Genomic DNA, 27,470 nt, shown 5'->3' on the forward strand with positions numbered 1-27,470 from the left:
GCCCCTTCGCCCATTCTGTCACATGAGGACACAGTGTGAGTGTGCCCTCTGCAGCCCGGAAGCAGGCCCTCACCGGAACCCAACCAACCTCCAGAACCGTGAGAAACAAACGCCTATTGTCTGTGCACTGCGCGGTCTGTGGTGTTTGGTTGTAGCAGCCCAAACAGACTACGCCAGTGGTCAGGGAGGGACATGGCGTGGAGGACACGGGTCGACAGGAAGGGAAAGGCCGAAGCCCCCGATAGAGCAAGGTCCCTGACGACAAGGAGAAGGAGGGCTCCAGTGCCAGGAGGGCTGGGGGCACGGTCACAGGTGGAGACAGAGACAGAGGACCCGTGCCTGGTGGCCACTGCCTCGCGCTAGGAATGCACCCAGCAGCCGCCCCACCGAGTGCCAGAAAGGCCACCGTGCGCATCTTGTACTGAAGGCCCACTGTGTGCCTGGCACAGAGCTAGGACCTCCTACTACCGGCCTCACCTAGGCCCAACCACATTGCTGTGAGGTCAGTGCTACCACTAGCTCCCTGCTTTACAGATGACAACCCTGGGGTCTGCTGGCCTGTCTGTGTTCTCACAGCTACAAAGCAGGTCAGTGAAACAACCCAGCCATAGGAGCCTAATCTCTTAATCCAAAAGCAATGCTGCATTTCCCCCGTTTTTCTACTTGTTTCAAGAGTGTTCATAATTACTTGCTGAAGCATTCTTTTGACAGCACACTCACATTTTAAAAAAATGAGTGTGTGCAAAAGCTGCTGAAATCCATGTAAGGTCTGTAGTCGAGTTAACTGCACTCTGCCAATGTCAAAATCCTGGTTTCCGTGATGGCTGTGCAGTCCGTGGGTCATGTAAGATGTTACCGCTGCGGGGATCTGGGTGATGGGTATGATTTCTGCAACTTTTTGTGAGTCTATAAATATTTCAAAATAAAAGGTTTAAAAAGAAAACATTGCATGCCAGAGCTGAAAGAAATAATAAATCACACTGGACGACTTTAACTGTTTTCTTTTTAAAGAGAAAACGGAGACTCAAGAGAGTCGTTTGGGGTGAGGACTCCAGTTAGACTCCGGCTCTCACCCCTTCCCAGGCCCGGCGGACTTGCGTTTCTCTCCCCCACGAAGCAGCCTTCACTCCCTCCTCCCCCCACCTCCCGCCAAGCAGTGGAAGTGACCAGAGAATGGCCATTTGGGTTTGGTCACTCCCGCACAGCTCAGGCCATCTCTGGGCCTCTGCCGGGTGCGGCGCTTCAGGGTCTCCAAGGCTTGTCCCTTGGCCTCACTGTCTTTCATTCCATTGGAACATTTCAAAATCCTTAAAAGGAACCGATCCAAAGGAATTCTGATGTCATCACACTTGGCAAGGTCCCAGGGTTCAGGCGTCTTTTATCTTGTTCTCTGGGACCTGCTGCAATCACCCGCCCAAGTGTAGCCACCATATGTCACTTCTCACAAAAATCAATTTACAAAGCTATCCAAAGAAATGTAAGCACTCAGTAAGCAGTATCAGCTGCAACGGATCCATTTCAAAAGAAGTAGAACCAGAAGTGGCAAAAGCAACAGAAATGCAGATGTTAACATTTCTTTTGAGTTTTTGTTTTTCACTTTCAACTGCTTTTTATTTCCACGTAGGGGAACGAGAGGAGAAATGCATAATAGAAGACATTCCAAGTGACACCTTGATAACAGGTGGGTTAGATGAACTCTGTTGAATGTTGAACTCAAGATGTCATCTTACGGTGGTGTCGTGCTAACCTCTTTTGTTTCTAACATCTTTATTGGACATGCTAACCTCTTGCTGTGTATGCTCTTTGGCAGAGAGCTTCACGCTGTGCGCTTTTCTCTTGAGACACGTTAGCAAATTACGCAGAACTGGCTTGAAAACAGCCTTAAGAGGGAATTGCATAATTCGTAAAACAGGAAACCCAAACACAAGACCACAGGATCCAAGCTTGATTTGTTTTTCCAGTTGTCAGGTTACCTTAAGTAAAACAATCTCTGATGCCGTTAATCATGCTAATTGTGGTTGAATTCTCAAAAGATAAGTGAGGTCTCTAGACTGGTCCAGTAACACAAGACAAAACAGCAGAAGTCAGTGTGTCTTCTGAACTTCAGCTTCCAGAGGCTGATTTAATCATCAGCCTACTACTTACATGTGCCAAATACTATAATAGCATACCCTCGATACAATTCTTAAACATTTCCTTTAAAGGTCCTTTTTATAAAAAATTTCATTGCACATTTACTCTCTGCTTTTTGTTCCCTGTGTGTTGCAAGCCCCTAAGTCTACAGCCAGGACCTTAGCTCAGTCCATCCGCTCTGAGCGTGAATACATTCCCGACCGCTGTGGGCTCTGCACGCTTAGGCTGCCTGCACCCTGAAAAACTCTGTTTCCACTCCCTGTCTCACTGAACTATCACTAAACCTTCGCTGCCTGTCAAATCCCTGACTTTCACTTAGTGATACTTGATCATAAATGCATGTGTCAAACCCTGCCTGGTTAAGAAGTGTCAATCCAGAATATGCTATATTTAATGTTTAGATCACCATTAAAATGGAAAAACAAAAATGTTAAAATATCTGTGGATCTGTGGGGACCTGAGACCATGCCTGGTGGCCCAAGTCCAGGAAGAGTACACGGCAGCTATGCCTTTTCTCTTCACATCTCTGAGTTCCTATGAAGTCTGATGAAACACACCATCTCGAACGTCCAAGAGAGATGAGCTCAGAGCCAGTCATTTAGTCAAATCTACCTAAAAGTGTGTTTTTGCTCCTCGGGACTAAAAGTAGGCGGCCGCCTTCCCCAGGCGGAGGCCGCGCAGGGCACCGCAGGAGGACAGAGGTGTGCCGGCCATCGCCGTCATCGCCAGCAGCTGGGTGACTTTCAGCCTCGTCCCCTTATCCACGAGCTGGAGGCAGCACCTGCCTGGAGCACCTGGTAGCCCCGACCAGCTGCAGGCGTGCGTCCCGCTTTCTCCCAGCCTCTTGGACTCTGTTTCCAACCTGTCAACTCGGCCTCCCAGGGTCTGTCCGAAGGTACCAGAGAAGCAGGTGTGGCCCTGATTCTGGCTCCCACCCCTCCCTGAAAGGAAGGAAATTCCTGAGAAGCAGAGGAGAGCCTGGAATCCCTCTGCTGGAGGCTGAAAGGGAGACAAAGCCACCTGCGCACCTGTGAACCGTGCCAGCGCAGGGCACTGCAGCCAAGCGCAGGACTAGAAATCCTTGCTCTGTAAACTTGCTTGGAAACTTCAAATACATGGTGTACTTTTATACTGTTTCTCTTAGTTCCTCGTAGCAATGCTCTTTAACGATAAATTCCAGGTTGTTTTGAATGAACACAGGGGGCGAGGTTTTTAGGAGGAGAGGGACGAGAGGGACGAGGGAGCTCTGGGGGGCTGTGGGGTAAGGGACCGTCGCCGGCCCGACGAGCTTTACAACCACCTACTTGCTGATCCTTGGAAACACTTTTTTTTAAAATAAATTTATTTATTTTTCATTTATTTATTTTTGGCTGCGTTGGGTCTTCATTGCTGTGCACAGGCTCTCTCTAGTTGCGGCGAGCAGGGGCTACTTTTCGTTGCAGTGCGCAGGCTTCTCATTGCGGTGGCTCCTCTTGTTGCGGAACACTGGCTCTAGGCACATGGGCTTCAGTAGACGCAGCACGTGGGCTCAGGAGTTGTGGCTCGCGGGCTCTAGAGCGCAGGCTCAGTAGTTGTGGCGCACGGGCTTAGTTGCTCCGCAGCATGTGGGATCTTCCCAGACCAGGGCTCGACCCGTGTCCCCTGCATTGGCAGGTGGATTCTTAACCACTGCGCCACCAGGGAAGTGCGGAGACACTTTTTAAACAAGGCTGTCAGTTCTTATAAAAGTCAGGCGCTGAGAGAAGGTGAGAAGTGCCGTGGAGCACAGTGATCACGTGGGAGACTGTTCATTAAAAGGAAAAGAATTAGAATTCAGAAGCAATGAAATCTCGCTCCTGGTCGCTCCCTTCCAAAGGGTCCTTGGATATGACTCTTGCACTCGGCCAAAGTCTCCAGGGTTCTGTAGTTCTCTTTCTTCAGAGTGCAAACCTTCAGCCAGACCAGGAGATGGAGGAGGAAGAAGCAAAGCTGAACGAGGATCATCGCTCATCACCGCACCTCAGGGGGTCAAGGGCTGGGTGCCCGCTGAACCCCCACCCGAGCCAAGGAGTCAAGCGCAAGTGATTCATTAAGGGGGCGTCCCCCAGGAGAAGGAGGGAGAGAGGCCAGGCGAGGGGAGCCTCCAGGTGAGGCCAGGCTCAGACTGAGCCCGGGGAGCTCGGGAATGTGAGCCAGCACTGCAGATGCCCACCCAGTGCCCCCACCGCCGAGAGGACACCTGGGAGTGAGGCTGGGGACCCAGACAGACCCTCAGACCCCTCGTTCGGACAGCATAATTCACAACAGCCAAAGGAGGCAGCGACCCGTGTCCGTCAACAAACGGATGCATGAACAAAATGTGGTCCATGGCACAGTGGAATATTATTCAGTCGTGAAAAGGAGTGAAATGAATAAAAATGAAATTCGGAACCCACTGTAGCATGCAACAGGACAGATGCTGTGTGGTTCCACTTGTATGAGGTCCCTAGAGGAGTCAGATTCAAAAATCAAAAAGTAGGAGTGACGTGACCAGGAGCTAGAGGGGGAGGGGAAAGGCAGCTATTGCTTAAACAGGTGCAGAGTTTCTGTTTGGTGGAGAAGTTCTGGAAACGGATGGGGATGGCTGCACAGCAACGTGAACATCCTTAATGCCATCGATCTGCACACTTTAAAACGCTTTCGATGTTAAATTTTGTTAATGCCATCGATCTGCACACTTTAAAACGCTTTCGATGTTAAATTTTGTTAATGCCATCGATCTGCACACTTTAAAACGCTTTCGATGTTAAATTTTGTTAATGCCATCGATCTGCACACTTTAAAACGCTTTCAATGTTAAATTTTGTTATATATGTTTTACCACAATTCTAAAAAATTAAAAATTAGTTGGCTAGGAAGCCCCCCAGAATTTTCCCACCTCCCAGCAAAGGAGCTGGCGGCTGGGCCCCACCCCACGCGCCGGCTCTGACGCTCTGGACCCCTCCCAGGCCCCGCTCCAGCCTCGGAGCGCACAAGCCACGAGAGTCACGGCTGCTCTTTCTGCCGCCTCAGAGGCGCCAACGTCTCTGGGCGCCCCGCCTGCCCCAGGCCCTCCCTCTGCAGACACCCCCGGTTTCTACGGACACGGGTTCGGGAGATGTGTCTGCATGTCTGGCCTCTCCTTGGTGACACAACTTTGACACCCAGAACGAGTGTGCAACTAAGATGCACACCTCTGCACAGAAGGGACCAGCGTGGAGGACCATCCATGGGAGGGAGACACGAGCTGAAGAGCAGCAGACACTTCACAGGAGGGGGAACCCAAACAGCCAGGAGCGGGTGGAAAGGCGCTTGACTCCGTGCCCACCAGGCAACACAAAGCCCATGAGACGCCGCCACGCACCCACCAGTGAGAAAACCGAGTGTGCCGGTAGGTGTGCACCACCACCCCCGCTCCAGGCTGCAGACTTCACCCCCAACAATGGTGCCCCCCGAAGATGAACACAGGCCCCGTCCACAAGCTGGGCAAATGCAGGACATGCCCAACAGAAATGCACACACGTGCTCAGCTGCACAAGAATCTTCAGAGAGGCACGACCCGAAATGGCCCAAACCAGGCCTGTCCAGTGCCCATCCACGGACAGATGGAAAATAAAGTCATCCGCTCACATAACGAGACCCTGAGCAGCAGCAACAAGGGATGGTCTACACCTGCATGTAACACGGACAAGCCCCCAACGCACGCTGACGGTGTTCCCAAGAGGACACGTACTGTATAAAGTACAAAGACACAAAAATGCTGTGTCTTCACAGGCCAGAGGGCTGGTGGCCTCCGGGGATGGATGCTGAGGGGCACGGGGGTGTTTGGGATGTCAGCAATGTTTTGGCTGGTGATTTGGTGGCAATTACTCATTGACTGTACCCTGGTGGGGTGTGTGGTGTAGGAAGTGTGTGCTCACGTCCGGTCAGTGACATGTCACCTCCTGCGCTCCCTCCACACAGAAAGAATCTCAAAAAGGCTCACAGGTCAGAGGGAATCCAAGGTGCTCAGGGAGCCTGGAGCATCTGGAAGAGGCCACCCTGTATTCACGGCGACTGTTGGAAGCAACTGCTTTCTATGCCCAGGTTGCACCCGGGTCAACAGGACGGGCTGGCTTTGAACGCCCTCCTGCCAGGCGGCCCATCCCAGTCCCTTCACTCGTTCCTCAGACACTGCGGGGCCAGCTTGCCTGCAGAGCTCTGTGCTCAGCACTGGACAAACGACACTGGATCTTTCTTCAGCTCTTTGAATAGACCTCAATTAGGTTACAGAAGAACATTCAAGGACAAAGAAACATGGTCACAAAATAATTGGGTGGAAAAATCAAATCAGAGATATACAGTGTGATTTCATTTTTTTATAAAATATACGATGTGTACTTACAGGGAAAAGGTTAGAAGGGTAATACTGAATACCAAAGACTTCTGGAGGGGAGTTTTACTTTCCAAAATTCCTACAAGAGATGCATTTTACTTTTCTAGCATCAACTCAGATGGCCCTCAGTTCCAGCCTCAAGGACTCACAGGCTGCAGCAGAAGGCACAGCCGCCTCAGGGGTCGCAGGACGAGCCGAGGGCCTGAACAGGGGCGCACACAGGGTCCCAGGGAGGCAGCTGGCCTCCTGTGGCACGCGGCTCACGCCTGCCACCCGACAGCTCCCAGCCAGGGTCACTGAGTGGAGCCCCCAGGAGGAAGGGCCCCTGGGGAGCTAGGTCAGCACAGAAGTTCTGCCAGGACTACACCTGGGGTTTAACACGCGCGCCACACAGCCCGGGGCTGCGTGCAGAGCAGGGGTGGAGTTTGTGATGAGGGGCCGAGCGCTGAGCTGGGAACCGAGCCTGCAGAGTTTTCATCCTGGCTCAGCCTTTTATTTTCTGGGTGGTGTTAGACAAGTCCTGTAGACTCGGCTGTAAAGGTGGGTATTATTATACAGACTTTCCAGGGTTGTAGGCCCTAATGGGCGTTGACATCAAAAGCCCAATAATAATGTAAGGAATAATTCATCAAGTGCTTGCATAGCGCTTACAATGTGCTAAGTGCTGCATTAAGCTGTTTACAAATAATAACTGGGTCTTCACACCCCAAGTGATACACACCCTTGTTATCCTGAGGAGAAACACGTCAGGCAGCCTGGCCCGCTCTGGGTGCCCGTCACATGGGCTGTCCTGTCCACGCTGGGAGGACCGCCAGGCCCAGTCACCCGCGAGCAGTGCTACTCTTCTGCCACCTGGTGGTAGCCATCGGGCATAACACCTCCCTCTGGGCCAGGAACACCGGCGCTGTAACCAGGGGCCACGGGTGCGCATCCATTCAAAATCCTTTATCGAACACGTACAAATCCTCAGCGAGCCCTGCCCTCGCTCAGTCCGGGCCCAGGCGGCCCATAGAGGAAGACGCCGCACGTCCCCAGACTCCAGCCCCTCCCAGAATGCGGGTGGTGGGGGCGGCACTGGGACAGTTGCACGCGGACAAGAGGGCGGATGGTGAGTGTGGGGAGAGTGACAAGAGCAGAGCCCTAGAGGACAGGGAGGGGGAGGCAGAGGGCGGTGAGCTGCCGGGGAGAGGGTGCTCGTGGTGGAAGACAGAGATGCTGAGTGCGTCCACGTGGGCAAGGCAAGCCCCGGACGGGGGAGGGGCTGGAAGAGGCTCCCGAGGAGACCCGTCATCTCGGAGGACAGGAACCCACGCGGGCATTTCCAGGCGGCCGTCCGCCTGCCTGGCTGCGTGCTTTTCTCCAGGAACGTTCGGCTGCTTCAGCAAAGGTGCCGCGTCAGGTTTAGGGCTTTGTTGCCTAACTTGGTGAAAGTTCCACGTGCACTTGAAAAGAAATGTGTACCCTGCTGTTTGGGGGCCATCCCAAAAATGCCAAGCAGGCCCTGCTGGTGGACGGTGCGAGTCAGCTCTCCCACGTCCACTAGCCCTGTCCACGGCCGAGGAGCACTGACGACCCATGGGGTGGACTCGTCCACGTCTCCTTTCAGCAGTTTTACTTCATGTGTTTTGAAACTGTTGATGCATTTAGGATGGTTATGTCTTCATATTGAATTGACCCCTTTATCATTACGTTAAGGCCCCTCTCTGTCCTTGGTAATTTCCTTTGCTGTGGAGTCTACTTTATCTGATATTTAGAGTCACGTGAGCTTTCTTTTGACTGTCGTAATGATATGTCTTTTCTATCCTTTTACTTTTAACTTACCTATAGCATTATATCCAAAGTGACTTTCTCAAAGACCTAACAGTTGGTTCATTTTTTAAAAAATCCATTCTGACAATCTTTGTCTTATCTCCGTTTATACCATTTACATGTAATGTAATTATTGATATGTCAGGATTTAGGTCTGCTGTTTTATTATTTGTTTTCTTTTTGCTCCCTTTGGGTTTTGTTCCCATTTTCTATTTTGTATCTTCCTGTGGGTCACTTGAGTGTTTTGTAATCCATTTTGTGTTATCTATAGTATTTTTCACTGTATCTCTTTGTATAGTTTTTATTAGTGGTTGCTCTAGGGATTACAATACACATACTTACCACAGTCTACAAGGATCAATATTTTACCATATCGAGAGGAATATAGAAACCTTATGACCATGTAAGTCCCTCTGCCCCCCACCCTGTAATATAGTTGTTGTCAATATTATGTCTACATACTTTGAGAACAACACCAGGCAATGCTGATTTTTTTTTTACCTTCAACTGTCAAACAACTTTTTTTTAAAGGGGAAGAGAATACTCTATTGTGGTTTCCCTGGTGTTGACTTCCCCATTGTTCTCCCTTCATTCCTGCTATTCCAAGTTTCCGTCTTACCGTTTTCTTTCTGTCTGAAGAAGTTCCTTTAGCAATTGTTTTACAGTAGGTGTTCTGGTGAAAAAATCCTCTTAGTTTTCCTTGACCTTAAGAATACTTTGCCTTCATTCTGAAGGGTATTTTTGGTGGATATAGATTTGACAATTCTTTTTCTTTCAACACTTGGAAATGTGCCCCTTCCTTCTGGCCTCCATGTTTCTGATGAGAAGTCTGCTGTTACTCCAATTGTTTTTCCCCACCAGTAATGCAGTGTTTCTCTCTGGCTATTTTTCATAGGTTTTCCGCCCCCCCCTTTGGTTTTGAGAAATTTAATCATGATGTATCTGGTGGTAGATTTGGGGGAGTCTGGCCTTGTAGGGTTCACTTAGCTTCTTGAGTATGTAGGCTTATCTCTTTCACCCAGTTTGGGAAGTCTTCAGCCATCATTTCTTCCAGTATTTACTCAGCCTTACACTCTTTCTCCTTTCTTCTGGGACTTGCAAATTATAGACCTTTGATTATTGTCCCACAGGTTCGTGAGACTGAGTTTCTTTTTTTTTTTTCCAATCTATTTTCTCTCCATTGACCAGATTCGATTATTTCTATTGATCTATAGTTTTTTTTTGTTTGTTTGTGGTTTTGGGTTTTTTTGGCCATGCCATGCGGCATGTGGGATCTTAGTTCCCCGACCAGGAATGGAACCCACGCCCCCTGCAGTGGAAGCACGGAGTCTTAATCACTGGACCACCAGGGAAGTCCCCATTGATCTAGTTTCAAGTTCACTGACTCTTTCCTCTGTCATCTCTATTCTTTTATTGAGTCCATTTGGTTATTTTTCAATTTCAAATATTATATTTTTCCTGTTTTAATGTGTCCATTTATTTTTATATTTTTTCTGAGACTCTCTACTTTTCCATTTAAGGGTGTTCAGACTCCTTGTTGATGCATTTTTATGATGACTTTAAAATTCTTGTCAGATAATTTCAATGTCTATGTCATTTTGGTGTGTCTACTAGCTGTCTTTTCTCATTCAAGTTGAGGCTTTCTTGGTTCTTGACATGGTGCGTAATTTTGTAATGTATCCTGGACATTGTGAGTATTATAACTCTGGTTCCTATTTAAATATTCTATTTTAACAAGTAGTCAACCCATTTAGTTTCAGATCACACATCCTAACCTTATTTTTCTGAGACTCTGCACTACTATTCTGGCCTACCCTGCTTGCATGCTACCCAGAGGCCAATCTGAAACCTGGGTGTTTTCCACACCATGGTTGGATTCTCAGAGCTTTTGCTGTACTTATTCTGGTTGGTCTCATGTACAGGCTGCTTAGGGGCGTGCCCAGGACACCCCATACACAGATTTAAAAACCGCCTTCTCCAGCTCCCGCCTCTCTGTAATCCTCCCCATCTCTGCCTCTTCATTGTCCTTCACTAAGTGCAGGTCAGGCATCGCCACAGGTCTTCACCCCAATCCCCACATGAAGCAGCCCGTGGAGAGGGTGCCGCTTCTTTCACAGGGTTCGTCTGGAGTAGGGCAGGTGTAGTCAAAGGGGTTCCATCCTGTTGGGTCACCCTATTCCAGATCCTTTTGCACGAGAGAGCAGACTTCTCCTGAGCGCGTTTTCTTTCCTCCTCCCTGTCTCTCTTTCAGTTTGGTGGGGACTGCTGTTTGCTCCAGCACCCAGGCCAGGATATGGGGGTGGGGGCCAAACAGGGAACTCACAGCTGAGTCACACCTTGAGTCCTTGGCAGTCACCTTCCTTTCTCCACCTTTCAGAGTCTTCTGATAGTTGCTTTAGACATTTTGCCCAGGGTTTTTAGTTGTAATTAGCGGGAGAAATAGGGTGGAATGGGCTTACTCCATCTTTTCTGGTATCACCAATGACACCTTTTTTAAAGATCCTCTTCAGCTGGAACATTCTAAACAGTCTATAATGTACACTATACAGATTTAACAAACTTGTGGAGACAAGACAACCAGGACTGCTCAGTGAGGCCTAAACTGAAGTCACTCCAAAGTGTAGGCAGGGCTCAGGGGCGTTGCCGCCTGCCTGTCCCAGGAAACGCGCTCTCTCTCTCCCCAGGGCTGCCCGTGCGGTCGTGTCCAGGGTGAGATTCCCGTCAGGGATGTGTCTCCGTCTGCCTCCCAGGGAGTCAGTGTGGTTCTGGGCTCGGTTCTAATTCTGCCCCTACAGCTTATTCACTGTGTGACTTTGGGCTATGACTCTGACACTCAGTTTCCACCTTGTAAAATAGGGACAATACAGAATCCAACACTTTTTACAACCTCTGCCACTAGTACCTGGTCCAAGCCACCTAGACTACGACAATAGCCTCCCTTCTTCCACTCCTGATCCTTCTTCATTCCTTACTCCATGCGAAAAAAAATTCTAAATGAAAGCCACATCATTTCACTCACCCGCCCAATTACTTCCCAATTTTCTTTTTGAGGGGGGGAATAGGGTCTTTTTTCTTTTTTTGAATTTATTTATTTTTGTCTGTGTTGGGTCTTTGTTGCTGCGCACGGGTTTTCTCTAGTTGTGGCAAGTGGGGTCTACTCTTTGTTGTGGAGCACGGGCTTCTCATTGCGGTGGCTTCTCTTGTTGTGCAGCACGGGCTCTAGGCACACGAGCTTCTGTAGTTGTAGCACGCGGGCTCAGTAGTTGTGGCTCGCAGGCTCTAGAGCACAGGCTCAGTAGTTGTGGTGCACGGGCTTAGTTGCTCCGCAGCATGTGGGATCTTCCCGGACCAGGGCTCGAACCCATGTCCCCTGCATTGGCAGGCAGATTCTTAACCACTGTGCCACCAAGGAAGCCTTTCCCCAAAATTTTAAAAAGGATTTGTAGATCATCCACGATCTGGCCCGTTACCCCTTCAGCCTCATCTCCTGTGATTTTCTTCCTGTTAACTTCACTCCAGCACTCTGCTGTTCCTTGAACACTCCAAGCATTCTCCTGCCCCAGGACCTTTGCATGTCCTCCTGCATGGAACAATCTTTCCCCAGTGGAGGGAGCATCACGAGGTAGTAAGGAAAAAGGCACTACACTGCCTAGATTGAATCTTGACTCTGCTACTTGCTAGGTACGTGACCTTGGGCAAATTACTTTATGCTTCGGTGTCATCACATGTAAAATCGTCATAAAATGGTATCTACCTACATAGCGCTGTTGTCATGAAAATTCAGATTACATGTGTAAATTTCTTAGAACGGTGCTTGGCACACAATTAACACTGAATGTGATGTATAGATAGATACAGATGTAATCTGCATATATGTGATAAACAAATATTATTAAAGCGGATATTATTTTTACTCCCCTGTCCTTTCAGGTCTTTGCTCAAATGTCAGAGAAGCCTTCCCTGACTTCCCCACATAATGCTTCCAAGTCCCCTACCACTCCTACCCTGTCTCTTGCTTCTTCTTGTAGCATATTTAACATCTTCAACATTATATATTTACTAGTTGTATGTTTCTCCATGGGAACGAAGACATTGTCTATTTTGTTCACTGTGTCCTCAGCTCCTAAAACAGTGCTATCCCCTTGGGAGGTGTTTGTTATACACCTGTCAAATGACCTGTCAACTGTAAAAATACAGTTGACCCTTGAACAACACAGGTTGAACTGCGCAGGTCCACTTACTCGTGGGATTTTTTCAATAGTAAATACTACACTACTACATGATTCACAGCTGCTTGAATCGGGGGATATAGAACCACAGATATGGAGGGCCACCTATAAGTTATACATGGATTTCCAACTGCTTGGAGGGTCGGTGCCCCATCCCCTGCGTTTTTCAAGAGTCCACGCTGCTATCCTCAGAGCACATTAAATAAGCTGATGCACATTAAGTGCTTAGGACACTACCTGGCACATCAGGTATTGTTAGCTACTTTCAATAAATGTTAGCCCTTTTTTCATTCCCCACTTAACTTTCAAGGGCACAAGGGGGAAGTTAAGCCACATGACACTTATCACATCCTAAAGGGATCAAGTGGGACACTCTCCCAGTGATGCGAACTTTAGCAGGAATACCTGGATGCAGCAAAAGGAAGGATGCGATATGAATACACCTGTTCTTTAGGAAGGAACTGCGCCAGAAGCAAGTAGGTTAAGCTACAGGAGGAAGAAGTGGAAGGCAGGAGATCTGTGGGGGAGATGCTGGGAAGTCCTCTCAGGCCCGACCCACAGGAATTTTACATTCCAGGTGCAAAGCTTTCATAGGCTACTTTTTATTATTTTCAACAGTCCTCACAACTCTGAGGCTTAGAAGCGATGTGTATTATGCCCATTTTTCTGAATAGAATGCTGAGGCTTGGAGTGGTGAAGCGACTTACAAACAAGAGTGAGAACAGGACCAAGAACTCTGTATTGCAGAATCTTCCTTCTCTGCTACATAAGCTAATCACCAAAATATAAGCTGTTCAAAATAACAGTATTTTGTGATTTGGATAATTTGAAAAATTCATTTATCAGTAATCATATATAACTATTTCTTAACTTATTTTATAATAAATGTCTTAGGGACTTCCCTGGCGGTCCCGTGGTTAAGACTTCGCCTTCCAATGCAGGGGGTGTGGGTTCGATCCCTGGTCAGGGTGCTAAGATTCCCACATGCCTCGTGGCCAAAAAACCAAAACATAAGACAGAAGCAATATGGTAACAAATTTAATAAAGACTTTTAAAAAATAAATAAAAATAAATGTCTTATATTTTTGAAACAGGGACTTTCAAGATACAACGGTGGGACTTGGGCAGACACGATTTCCTTGAATCTGCTCCTGGTTTGGGAATGTTTGTGACTGTTACAACTTACAATGATGAGGTAAAACACACTTTTTGTCTTGCTACTGAAATCTTTTATTTTCTGAAAAGTCATGTGTCATGTACACCCACAAACTTTAAATCTCCACACAGTGCTCACTATCCAGCATTTCATTTTTAACGTGTGTAGCCCTGACAGCGGCACTGCACCAAGACACAGAAAGTGCCTGCCTTCAATGAGCCTATAATCTAGCTGAGGAACAGAGACTCCTTAACATACAAGGTAGGAACAATACAAAGGGCAGGACTCACACGCATCATCCTGAGGTTCTGCTGGTCTTACTGGGCAGAGGGAACCCACAGGGCCAATGCATCCCTCTGGCCGTGCAGGGCCAGGCTTCACCTGCTCTGCAGGTGCCACAGCCTCACCCAGACACGAGGGTCAGATAGGCCGCCTCTCCCTCCTCCTGTCTGGTGGGGTTTCTGTAGGAATGCTGCCTCTGCGTCTGTCTGGCCTCACAGGGTGCCTCCTCACTGGGAGCTGCAGAGTAGAAAAGGCACCACGGTCTAAAGGAAAGAATGTGGATCTTGGAGTCGGAGCCAGGTGTAAGTGTAGATGGTCATCTACAAGCTGAACCTTGAGTGGTTACTTGACTGCTTTAAGCCTCCATTTTCTCCTCTGTCCAACGGTCACAGCAGATGTTGTTCCCCACCGTGCCAGCTCAAGGTACTGTGACCTGCTCCATCCAGTAATTCAAGCGTGACTGCAGGAACTACTTCCCTTTGGACTTGCTGTCCTGGGGATGTGCTCATGATGTAGCAGGATGGTGGTGGAGCAGAGCCTCACAGAACAGACAGGCATGTCTCCAGCTGGCAAGGAGAGGGTACTTGATGTAGACGGGCCCAATTTCCAGTCCTCATGAGGGCTGCGCTCAAGCCAGACACTGTGACACCCCCGCTCACGTGGAGGCCAGGAGACTCCATTCCAACTGGACCACTGGACACCTGATTCCTGCCCACTGTAGCAGCCTTCTCCTGGTACACCGGGCACCTCCGTGACAACAGTTCCACTGGGGCCATTTTCTGAATTCTCATACAGCTACCCTCTCCTCCTGACACCCCCGCCTCCTTCGCTTCCTGCCCAGTTAAACCAAAACACAATTCTCTGCTGTCCTTCCCTGTAACCTTTCATGACTGATCTGGAAGTGTCTCCATAGCTTGTTAAACCCAGAACCCAAATTTTAGTTGGACAAAACACCTTCGCAGAAAAACCTGTTCACTGTTTTTAAGACAGAGCTGTTTCATTCTCCAAAAAACACATTTACTTGAAACAATACCCCCTTCTAGATGGGAGAAGTGTTTTCATTCTGCAAACATCCAACAAATATTTGCCACGGGCCAGGAGAGGGAGAAAATTCTCACCCCAAAGGCCTGATTTTCAGGAAGGCTCTCTCCTTTTGGAAGTAAGAGGCCCAGACACAGCTCTGGTTTAACATTCCTAACAAGCTAAGATCCTCTTTGAAGATCCTGAACAGCACCCCGACAAGGACTCGGACTGCTCCTACCCGGGTCGATGTGCCTGGATGAGGGTACTCTCGGACGCTAACCTGAACACATGTCCCTTCCTACGGCAGGTGACTGGCAGGCCAAGGGGTAACGTGGCTGGTAAGGTAGGCAGGGCAGACAATGACAATATACATGCACCATTCAAACTATGCGTTTTGTATTCCATTGTCCATTATTCCGTGTCCAATATTCCTATTCCATTTTGCAGAAGAGAAAACTGTGGTCCTGAGAGGTAAAATGACTTATACAGGATCACATCATCAGCAAGTGGAAACACTGAGGTCTAAATTCAAGCATGTCTTTTTCCAACACACCAAACTAACAGGCGTTGCTGACTAACATGTTTGCTGACTTGAATATTCACTGGAAGCAGACTATGTAGAACCCTGACACAACACTAAGGCTCAGAAATTGAATTTAACAGGTGATGAGTCATCACTGGATATTTTTCCAGGGAAGAGTACTCTGCTATTCATAAAAAATTAGAAATCAATTGCAAAATCTGATTCTTGAATGCAGTTTTTATTTAACAAAGTTTCCCTATCAACACTCTGTTAAGTGAAATTAAGTACATGGCAAGATCCTTTAATTTTCTCCAAATCAAAATTGAAAGATTTAAAAAAAGAATCTTGGTTGCATTTTTCTATGTGTAATACATACCTGTTTTTAAAGTGATTTAATAGATTATCTTTTCGAGCAGTTTTAGGTTCACAGCAAAATTCTGCATAAAGTACAGAGTTCTCGTATGCCCTCTGCCCCCACGTGAACAGAGCCTCTTCCACTAGCAGAACTGGAATGGCACAGCTGTTACAACTGATGACCTGCACTGACACATCATAGTCATTCAAAGCCCATGGTTCACATTAGGATTCCTTCTTGGCGTTGTACATTCTATGGATTTGACAAATGTGTAATGACATGTATCCATCATTATAGTATCAACACAGAGTAGTTTCACTCCCATAAAAATCTTCTGGAACCCGTCTATTCATCCCTCCCCCCTCCCTAACCTTTGGAAACCACTGATCCTTTTACTGTCTCCACAGTTTTGACTTTTCCAAAATGGCATACAGCTGGAGTCATACAGCAGGCAGCCTTTTCAGAGTGGCCTCTTTCACTTAGGAATATGCACTTAAGTTTCCTCTGTGTCTTTTCATGGCTTGATAACTCATTTCTTTTTAGCACTGAACAATATCCCATTGTCAGGATGTATACCATGGTTTACTGATCCATTCACATGCAGTGGGACATCTTAGTGGCTTCCAAATTTTGGCTATTATAAATAAAGCTGCTGTAAACATTTGTGTGCAGGTTTTCATGTGGACGTAAGTTTCCATCTTATTTGGGTAAATAAATAGTAAAACTGCAGAACTGTACGGTAAAAGTATGTTTAGTTTTTGTAAGAAACCACCAAACTGTCTCCCAAAGTGGCTGCACCATTCTGCGTTCCCACCAGCAGTGTCAAGAGTTCCTGTTGCTCCACATCCTCGCCAGCATTTAGTGTTGTCAGTGTTTTGGATTTTTGCCATTCCCATAGGTGTGAAGTATCTCATTGTTGTTTTTAATCTGCAATTCCCTAATGACATACGATGGGGAGCATCTTTTCATGTGCTTATCTGCCATCTGTATGTCTTCTTTGGTGAGTTGTCTGTTCAGATCTTTTGCCCATTTTTCAATTAATTTGTTCATTTTCTTGTTGTTTTCAGAATTCTTTGTATATTTTGGATAACAGTACTTTATCAGATACGTCTTTTACAAATAGTTTCTCCCCGTCTGTGGCTTGTCTTTTCATTCTCTTGACAGAGAGACAGACAGGTCTCTCTTCTGCAGAGCAGTTTTTAATTTTAATGAAATTCAATGTTTAATGTTAAACATTAATGTTAAATGTTTAATGAAGTTTAATTTTAATTAAGTCCAGCTTCTCAATTCTTTCTTTCATGGATCGTGCTCTTGGTGTTGTACCTAAAAAGTCATAACTAAATCCACGGTCTTCTAGACTTTCTATGTTACCTTCTAATAGTTTTATAGTTTTGCACTTTACATTTAGACTTATGCTCCATTTTAAGTTAATTTTTGTAAAAGGTGTAAGGTCTGTGTCTACATTCACTTCTTTGCATATGGATGTCCAGTTGTTCCAGCACTATTTGTTGGAAAGACGACCTTTTTCCATGGTATTGCCTTTGCTCCTTTGTCAAAGATCAGTGGGTCTATATTTGCATGGGTCTGTTTCTGGGCTATCTGATGCACTGATCTATTTGTCTGTTCTTTCACCAATACCACACTATCTTGGTTACTGTAGCACTATAGTAAGTCTTCTTTTAAATTAACTTTTATTGGAGTATAGTTGCTTTACAATGTTGTGTTAGTTTCTAATATACAGCAAAATGGATCAGCTATACATACACATATAGCTCCTCTTTTCTGGATTTCCTTCCCATTTAGGTCACCACAGTGCATTAAGTAGAGTTCCCTTTGCTATACAGTTATAGTAAGTCTTGAAATCAGGAATGTCAGTTCCCTGACTTTATTTTTATCCTTCAATATTGTGTTGGCTATTCTGGATCTTTTGCCTCTCCATAGAAACTTTAGAATCAGCCTGAAGATATTCACAAAATAACCTGCTGACACTCTGACTGGGATTGTGTCAAATCTATAGATTAAGTTGGGAGGAACTGACTTTTTCACAATATCGAGTCTTCCTGGCATGAACACAGAATATCTCTCCATGTATTTTATCTTCTTTCTTTCATTACAGTTTTTTAGTTTTCCTCATATATCTCTTAAACATATTTTGTTTTATTTATACCTAAGTATTTCATTTGGGGGAGATGCTAATGTAAATGGTATTGTTTTTGATTTCACATTCCACTTGTTCACTGCTGATATAGAGAAATTGATTAACATATTAACCTTGTATCCTGCAACTCTGCTATAATCATTTATTAGTTCCAGTAAGTTTTCTGTTTATTATTTTGAATTTTCTACATAAGACAATCCTGTTATCTGTGAACAAACACAGCTTTATTTCTTCCTTCCCAACCTGTATACCATTTGTTTTCTTTTCTTCTCTTACTGCATTAGCTAGGAATTGAAGTATGACATTGAAAAGGAATAGTGAGGGACTTCCCTGGTGGTCCAGTGGTTAAGAATCCACCTTCCAATGCAGGGGATGCGTGTTCGGTTGGGGAACTAAGATCCCACATGCCGTGGGGCAACTAAGCCCACGTGCCACAACTAGTGAGCCCGCATGCCACAACTAGAGCCCATGCACCCTGGAGCCCGAGTGCCTCAACTACTGAGCCCACGCACTCTGAAGCCCGCATGCCACAACTAGAGAGAAGGCCACGTGCTGCAATGAAGATCCTGCATGCCACAACTAAGACCCAAAAACAGCCAAAAATAAAATAAATAAATAATAAAAAAGAAAAGGAATAGCTAGAGAGGAAATCCTAGCCTTGTTTCTGATCTTAGTGGGAAAGCCTCTAGTTTTTCACTATGAAGTATGTTAGCTGTAAGGTTTTTATAGATTTTTTTAATCAAATTGACAAAGTTCCCCTATTCTCAGTTTGCTGAGAGTTTTTGCCACGAATGGATGGTGGATTTTGTCAAATGCCTTTTCTATATCTATTGTTATGATCAAGTGATCTTCTTTAACCTGTTGATGTGATGAACTACATTACTTGATTTTAAAATGTTGAACTAGCCTTGCATATCTGGAATAAATCTGACTTGGTCATGGTGCGTAATTCTTTTTATACATTGTTGGATTCAATTTGCTAATATTTTGTTGAGGATATTTGTATCTATGTCCATGAGAGATAACGGTCCATAGTTTTCTTGTGTCTTTCTCTGGTTTTGGTATTAGGCTAATGTTGGTCTCAGAAAATGATTTAGAAAGTATTCTCTCTACTTCTGGAAGAGATTGTAGAGAATTGGTCTGATTTCCTACTTAAATCTTTGGTAGAATTCACCAGTGAACCCATCTTGGCCTGGTGCTTTCTGCTTGGAAAGTTATTATCGATTCAATTTCTTTACTAGATATCAGTCTATTCAGATTGTCTATTTATTTTTGTGTGAGTTTTCACAAATTGCGCCTTTCAAGGAATTGGTCTGTTTCATCCAGGTTACCAAGTTTGTGAGTACAGAGTTGTTCATCGTATTCCTCTACTACCCTATTGATGTCCATGAGACCTGTAGTAAGACTCCTCTTTCATTTCTGATATTATTACCTTGGGTCTTCCTTTATTCTTAGTTAGCCTACCTAGAGGTTTATTGATTTTATTGATCTTTTCAAAGAACCAGCTTTTTGTTTCATTGGTTTTCTCTACTTATTTCCTGTTTTCATTGATTTCTGCATTAGCTTTTATTAGCATGGATCTTATTTCTCTTCTTATGCTTATTTTGGATTTAGTTTGCTCTTCTTTTTCTAGTTTCCTAGGCTTAGATGATTAATTTTAGATCTTTCTTTCTTTTTAATATGTGTTCAATGTTATAAATTTCCCTGTAAATACTTCTGACTGTATCCCCCAAATTTTGATTAAGTTGTATTTTCATTTTAATTCAGTTCAAAATATTTTTTGAGATTTTTAAATTGTGGTAAAATACACATAACATGAAATTCATCACCTTAACCATTACTAAGTGCACAATTCAGTGGTATTAAATATATTCATAATGTTGTATAATCATCCTCATAACTCTTTAAATCTTGTAAAACTGAAACTCTATACTCATTAAACAATAACTCCCCTATGACTTTAACTATTCTAAATACCTCATATAAGTTGAATCATACAGTGTTTGTCTTTTTGTGATTGGTTTACTTCACTTAGCATAATTTCTACAATGTTCATCCATGTTGTAGCATGTGTCAGAATTTGCTTCCTTTTTAAGGCTGAATAATATTCCACTGTATGTATATACCACATTTTGCTTATTCATTCATCTGTCAATGGACACTTGTGTTGCTTCCACATTTTAGCTATTGTGAATAATGCTGCCATGAACATGGGTGTACAAATATCCTGATACCCTGCTTTGAATTCTTTTGGGTATATATCCAGAAGTGGAATTACTGGGTCATATGATAATTCTATTTTCATATTTTTGAGGAGCCACCATAATGTTTTCCACAGCAGTTGCACCATTTTACATTCCCACCAACAATGCACAAGGGTTGAATCCTTGCCAGTACATTTTTTTGTTTGTTGTATAGCAGCCATTCTAATGTGTGTGAGGTAGTGCCTCATTGTAGTTTTGATCTGCATTTCCCTAATGATCAATGAAGTTGAGCATCTTTTCATGTGCTTGTTGGCTTTTTCTGGTTGTTTGGGTTTTTTTTAGCACTTTGAATGTATCCGACCACTGCCTCTGGTCTCCAAAGTTTCTGATGAGAAATCTGCTGTTAATCTTATTGAGAATCCCTTCTATATGATGACATCAAAAATCCCTGACATTTGGAGGGCACGGTCCTCTTTGCCTACCCTGGCTTCTAAGAGATGCATGCAAGCTGCTACAGGAACACCTGTGCAGCTGCCTGCCATGTGGCTGGCAGGGGGGTGGGAGGTAGGTAGCTACTACTGTTCTAAGAGCTGATATTGACCAAAATTAACCACAATTTGCCATCCAAGTCTTCCCCTGGAAGTTGCAAGCCTTCAATAGACTCCAGAGTTCCAAAACAGTTCCATCAGACAGATTCTTCCAGTGTAATTGTTGCCTAGGGACAGATTCCTGGTGCTTCCTATTCCACCATCTTCCCAGAATTCTCTTCCAATTCAAAATACTGTTTCTCTTGAGATTTCTTCCTTGACTCATGTGTTATTTAGAGGTATGCTGTTTAATCTCTAAATATTTGGGGACTTTCCAGCTATCTTTTTGTTATTGATTTCTACTTTAATTCCATTATGGTCTAAGAGCATACATTGTATGGTTTCTATTATTTTAAATGCGTTAAGGTGTGTTTTATGGCCCAGAATGTGGTGTATCTTGGTGAGTGTTCCATGTGAGCTTGAAAAGAATGTGTATTCTGCTTTGTTGGATGAAGTAGTCTACAGATATTGATTATATCCAGCTGGTTGATGGTGCCATTGAGTTCAACTGTGTCCTTACTGATCTGCTGCTGGATCTGCCCACTTCTGATAGAGGAGTATCCAAGTCTCCAACTATAATACTAAATTCTTCTATTTATCCTTGCAGTTCTATCAGTTTTTGCTTCATGTATTTTGACACTCTGTTGTTAGATGCATACACATTAAGGTTTGTCTCCTTGGATAAATGACCTCTTTATTACTATGTAATGCTCCATTATGTAATTATCCCTGATAATTTTCCTTATTTTGAAGTCTACTCTGTCTGAAGTTAATATAACTATTCCAGCTTTCTTTTGATTAAGGTTAGCTGAAAGTTGACATATACATCTTTCTCCATCCCTTAACTTTTTTTTTAATTAAAGATTTTTTTGATGTAGACCATTTTTAAAGTCTTTATTAAATCTCTTACAATATTGCTTATGTTTTGGATTTTTGGCCATGATGTGGGATCTTAGTTCCCCAACCATGGGATCCAACCCACACCTCCTGCATTGGAAGGCAAAGTCTTAACCACTGGACAGCAAGGGAAGTCCCTCCATCCCTTAACTTTTAATATATATGTGTCTTTATATTTAAAGAGGGGTTCTTGTAGACAATACATAGTCGGGTTTTGGTGTTTCTTTTTTGGATCCACTCTGACAATCTGTTTTAATTGGTGCATTCAGACCACTGACATTCAAAGTGACTGTTGATATAGCTGAGTTAATATTCATCATATTTATTAGTTTTCTAGTTATTGCCCTTGTTATTTGTTCCTATTTTTGTTTTCCACTCTTTTTCTGTCTCTTGTGTTTTTAATTATTTTACGATTCCATTTTATCTCCTTTCATAGTTATACTTCTTTTAACTTTTTGTCAGTGGTTGCCCTGGAGTTTGCAATATACATTTACAACTACTCCAAGTCCACTTTTGAATATCACCATATCACTTCACAGGTAGTACAAGTACCTTATAATAACAAAGTAATCCTAATTCTTATCTCCCATCCCTTGCATCTTTGCTGTTGCTAATTTCATTTATATATAAACTATAATCATCAAATACATTGCTGCTATTATTTTGAAAGACGTATCTATTAACTCAGTTAATAAGAAAAATAAAAGTTTTAATTTTACCTTCACTTATTCCTTCTCTAATGCTTTCCAATCTTCACGTAGATCCGAGTTTCTGACCAATATCATTATCCTTCTCTCTGAATAACTTTTAACATTCCTTGTAAGACAGGTCTATCAGGGACAAATTCCCTCAACTTTTGTTTGAGAAAACCTTTCTCTTTTACTTTTGAAGGAGAATTCTGCAGGATACAGAATTCTAGGTTGGTGAGTTTTTTTCTCTCAACACATTAAATGTTTACTCTCTCCTTGCTTGCATGGTTTCTGAGGAGAAGTCGGGTGTAATTCTTATCTTTGCTCCTCTATAAATAAGGCTTCTTTCTAGATTTCCTCTTTATCTTTGATATTTGCAGTTTTAATATGATATGCCTAGGTGTAGTTTTATTGGCATTTATCCTGCTTGGTGTTCTCTAGGCTTCCTGGCTCTGTGGCTTGGTGTCTGACACTAATTTGAAATTCTCAGTCTTTATTTAAATATTTCTTCTGTTACTTTCTCTTTCTTCTCCTTCTGGTATTCCCATTATGTGTATGTTACACCTTTAATAGTTGTCCTGTAGTCCTTGGTTATTGTTCCTTTTTTTCCCCAGTCTTTTTTTGCTTTGTAGTTTTGAAAGTTTCTGTTGACATATCCTCAAGCTCAGAGAGTCTTTCCTCAGTCCTGTCCAGTCTACTAATGAGCCTATCAAAGGCACTCTTTATTTCTGCTACAGTGTTTTTGATCTCTGGCATTTCTTTTTATTCTTTCACAGAATTTTGATCTTTCTACTCACACTACCCATTTGTTCTTGCATGTTGTCTACTTTTTCCATTAGAGACCATAGACTATTAATCATAGGTTTTCTAAATTCCTTATATGATCATTCCAATATCCCTGCCATATCTGAATCTGGTTTTGAGGCTTGTTTTGTCTCTTCAAACTGTGTTTTTGCCTTTGAGTATGTCTTATTATTTTTCTGTTGTTGTTGAAAGTTGGACGTGATGTGCTGGGTAAAAGGAACCCATACTGGTTCCCACAGAGGTTTCTGCTCAGGTAAGTTGTGACTCTTTGTATTTGCTTGCCTCTCCAATTTTGGTGGCAGCAGTTTACCCTGTGACCTCAATTCTCTGACAGATCTAAGAACTGATTTTCTTTCTATGCAGCTTTTTACTTGTTAAGACAGAGGGACAACTTCCAAGCTCCTTATATGCCAGACTTGAAGTCCTATAACTGTTTTTAAAATGCCAAACAGGGCTTCCCTGGTGGCGCAGTGGTTAGGAATCCGCCTGCCAATGCAGGGGACACGGGTTTGTGCCCCGGTCTGGGAAGATCCCACATGCCGCAGAGCGGCTAGGCCCGTGAGCCACAACTACTGAGCCTGCGCGTCTGTAGCCTGTGCTCCGCAACAGGAGAGGCCGCGACAGTGAGAGGCCCGTGCACTGCGATGAAGAGTGGCCCCTGCTCGCCACAACTGGAGAAAGCCCTTGCACAGAAACTAAGACCCAACACATCAAAAATAAATAAATAAATAAATTTATAAAATGCCAAACAATATAGAAATGTACTAAACAGAAAACTCAAAGTTCCCCAACAAATATAACTGCCTAATAACTTGGTATATATTCTTTAGAATCTTCTTCTAAGCACATGTAGTTTTACAAATGATACTTTTTACAAAAATAGGATCCTATACAGACTATCCCTGAATATTGTGGACACCTTTAATATAGATATGGGTGTAATAGTCTTTTACTGCTACCTAGCATTTCTTCATTTGGCTTTGCCTAAATTTAATCAATCCACACTAAAAGGTATGAGTTATTTCAAAACGCATATTTTTAAATAAATAACATCACACTGAATATCCTTTTACATATAACTGTCCATTTGGGCATTCCCATAGGATAAATTTCTACAGGTAGCACTGCTGGGTGAATGGTTTTATACACTTGGCCAAAGCACTCTCTGAAACGGTTGTTCAATTTACATTCCCAAAACAGTGTTTAGAGATAGTATTTCTCCATACTATCCCCGCCCCAGGTACTTTTAAGTCTTTGCCAATCTGAAAACCAACAAGGAATATCTTACTGTGGTTTGTATTTTTTTGATTACCAGCAAGACTGAGTATTTTTCATGTTATTGGCCATTTGATTTCTTCTTTAAGAATTGCACAGTTTTCACTAGATTACATGGGGCTGATTTTTTTTTTAATGGAAAGTAGAGAATAATAAACTTAAACTATGGAAATCCTCAATCCTAGGTATTACTGTCAAGGTTGTATGGCCCACAAGGAACATTCTATTTCACTTCACATTCACCTGGCGAACACATCATTTGCTTAGAATCTAATTCTACAAGGCTTGTGTCATTTGGAGGGAGTAAGCTGGTAAGTCTGTGCCTCCGTGTACTTGTTGATGAGCAGCGTCAGCACTATTCAGGCGTGACAATGATATGCAGAACCATTATACCCAGATCTCAGCACAGCAACCAAAGGGGAAGCTGGAGAGCTTGGAAGGGGTTCAAAGGAGAGCCACGGAGTTGATTAAAGGGCTTGAAAAATGAGAACTGGGAGGGAAGCTTAAGAGAACTGTGATTATTCAGGCTTGAAAACAATTGAAGGCTGAAGGGTGAATTAATAATGGAATTCCAACAAATAAAACTCTTACATGGTAGATGGTGATTGGCTATTTTCTAAATGTGCTGAGAACAGATGAAGAGAATTTGTACTTTAGCATCAGATATTTAGTTTTATGTAAAGAACATTCTCCTGAGAGTAATCAACTTCTCTCAGGGCCAGAGACTCTTGCCTAACAGTCTATAGTTAATATAAGTACTCTTTCAGGTCAGCAGGTACTATTTAATGCATTATTATTACAAAGAAAGACTACTGAGTATAACAGGGAATAGAGTGGCGGTGAAGAAAAATAGAGAGCTCGAGAATGAAGTAGTGTTTGCTCTCAAAAAGGGAGAGTGGAGAAAAAGGAAGGAATGGGAGGACACAAGGAGGGAAAAAGCAAAGAAGAAGAGTGAGCCATGTCAAAAACATGTTTCTTCCTTTTTACTGTTTGCACAGCGGATCCACTTAGATATTCGAGTTGGAGAACATGACCTTGATGCAGCCATTGCTCAAGCAAAGGACAAAGTTAATGAAGTTAGCTTCAAGCTTGAACATCTAATTGAGCAAATGGAGCAAATAGTCAAAGTACAAAACTATCAAAGGGTCAGTTTGCCTATTCAGCTTATGCTCCCTCTTCCTGCCCCGCACGTGATTCTCCACAAAGCCCCCGAACCAAGGAAAGAGTAAACTGCCTGTTTCCCAGGCTTTCTCTGAGCTAGGACTGCGTGGACATGCAGGGGATGGGGGGACAGTGCTCTCTCACTGTTCGCGGGACCGTGAGCTCCTCTAGGAAGGCGACTGTGGCTCACTCGCCTCTGCGGTGTGAGCTTACAGGATGAATAAGCGTTTCCAAACACACCCCACATAGCCGCAGAGTCTCAGTGTGCCCACTTTCTAAATCACTATTTTGTTCTTGTGACATTATGTGTTTCCTGGGTCACTGTGCTCAGTGGACCCTGGTCAGACGTGGGCTCAGATCTGCCCCCCCACTCACTAACCTTCTGTCGTCTCTAAGCTTCTGTTTCTTTATCTGGAAAATAAAATGAGCACAGTGCCCAGCTTAAAGTAAAGTAAGAACCTGAATGATGAACATCTATCAATTAGGTAATGTTCACTTTGTTTGATGGTAACAAATAAAACATATAAAGTAATAGATCAAATACCTGATATTTTACGCCAAAACACAAAAGTGTGTTTTATAAGGTTGACTCTTCTTCCTTGTCTTTGACTAACAACACCCCTTGGCTTAGAAAATGATACTGCACTTTGGCATAAGAGATTACCTGGGTGACATTAAGTACCTTGAATGAATACAGCACCTTCCCCTCAAATTCATGCATGAAGTACCTTAAGAAACTTAACCTGCCTATTTCTCTTCTGCGTAGGACCGTGAAGAAGAATTTCGAATGACCAGTGAAGATACAAACAGCAACGTTTTATGGTGGGCCTTTGCACAAACACTAATCTTTATCTCAGTTGGAATTTTCCAAATAAAGTACCTTAAAGACTTCTTTATAGCTAAGAAACTTGTTTAAAAATATTAATAAAGGCAAATAACTACCTTCTACCTTGCATGTTTGAGTTAATATCAAAATATATTCATAAGCGTGCATAACTTTTCTGATTTCAAAGACATCAGAGGTTGGAATTGATGTTATATCATTGTAACACTGATAAAATGTCACTTTAACAATGTGGCTTCTGAGTTTGATAAAATAAAGACATGATCCAGTTCTTATTTTAAACTTGGTATAGGTCAGCACTGTCCAACGGAAATAAAACGTGAGCTATATATGTAAATTTTAAGTTTTCTGGTTGCCACATTAAAAAAGTTTTTTGGGGGGCTTCCCTGGTGGCGCAGTGGTTGAGAATCCGCCTGCCAATGCAGGGGACATGGGTTCGAGCCCTGCTCTGGGAAGATCCCACATGCCGCAGAGCAACTAGGCCCATGAGCCACAACTACTGAGCCTGCGCGTCTGGAGCCTGTGCTCCGCAACAAGAGAGGCCGCGATAGTGAGAGGCCCGCGCACCGCGATGAAGAGTGGCCCCCGCTTGCCGCAACTAGAGAAAGCCCTCACAGAAACGAAGACCCAACACAGCCAAAAATAAATAAATTAATTAATTTAAAAACAAAAAAAAAGTTTTTTTTTTAAAGAGTAAAATTAACCCTAGTGACCTATATTTAACCCAATGGATCAAATATATTACCATATTAACATGTAATCAATACATAATTATTAATGAGGTAGTTTAGGGCTTCCCTGGTGGCGCAGTGGTTGAGAATCCGCCTGCCAGTGCAGGGGACACGGGTTCGAGCCCCGGTCTGGGAAGATCCCACATGCCGCGGAGCAACTAGGCCCGTGAGCCACAACTACTGAGCCTGCGCGTCTGGAGCCTGTGCTCCGCAACAAGAGAGGCCGCGACAGTGAGAG

The 27,470-nt window shown here is 44.0% G+C and overlaps 1 protein-coding gene across 2 annotated transcripts; it reads left to right on the forward strand.

Annotated features, from left to right (window-relative positions):
• The first annotated feature begins 31 nt into the window (after positions 1 to 31).
• Positions 32 to 26,868, forward strand: LOC309627731 (transmembrane emp24 domain-containing protein 11). Of its 2 annotated transcripts, none has more exons than XM_082389880.1 (5): positions 32 to 1,681; positions 13,638 to 13,738; positions 24,682 to 24,807; positions 25,495 to 25,641; positions 26,424 to 26,868. In XM_082389880.1, the coding sequence occupies exons 1-5, from the start codon at positions 1,432 to 1,434 to the stop codon at positions 26,571 to 26,573; spliced, it is 774 nt and encodes a 257-aa protein (XP_082246006.1). In that variant the 5' UTR covers positions 32 to 1,431; the 3' UTR covers positions 26,574 to 26,868. The 2 variants fall into 2 exon arrangements, with proteins under 2 accessions (XP_082246006.1, XP_082246005.1); XM_082389879.1 differs by lacking the exon at positions 32 to 1,681 and adding an exon at positions 6,441 to 7,613.
• The last annotated feature ends 602 nt before the right edge of the window (positions 26,869 to 27,470 follow it).

Source organism: Balaenoptera borealis, assembly GCF_965194805.1.
Source record: "Balaenoptera borealis genome assembly, chromosome: 4".
NCBI classification, from domain to species: Eukaryota; Metazoa; Chordata; class Mammalia; order Artiodactyla; family Balaenopteridae; genus Balaenoptera; species Balaenoptera borealis.

Bases quoted from the DNA above. Each gene is read 5' to 3' on its own strand.
- LOC309627731 (XM_082389879.1), top strand. From the start codon at position 7,286: ATGGGCTGTCCTGTCCACGCTGGGAGGACCGCCAGGCCCAGTCACCCG. The intron at 7,614-13,637 runs GTGAGTGTGGGG...TTTTTGAAACAG, and splicing joins CGCGGACAAGAGGGCGGATG to GGACTTTCAAGATACAACGG. The intron at 24,808-25,494 runs GTAAGTCTGTGC...CTGTTTGCACAG, and splicing joins CATTTGGAGGGAGTAAGCTG to CGGATCCACTTAGATATTCG.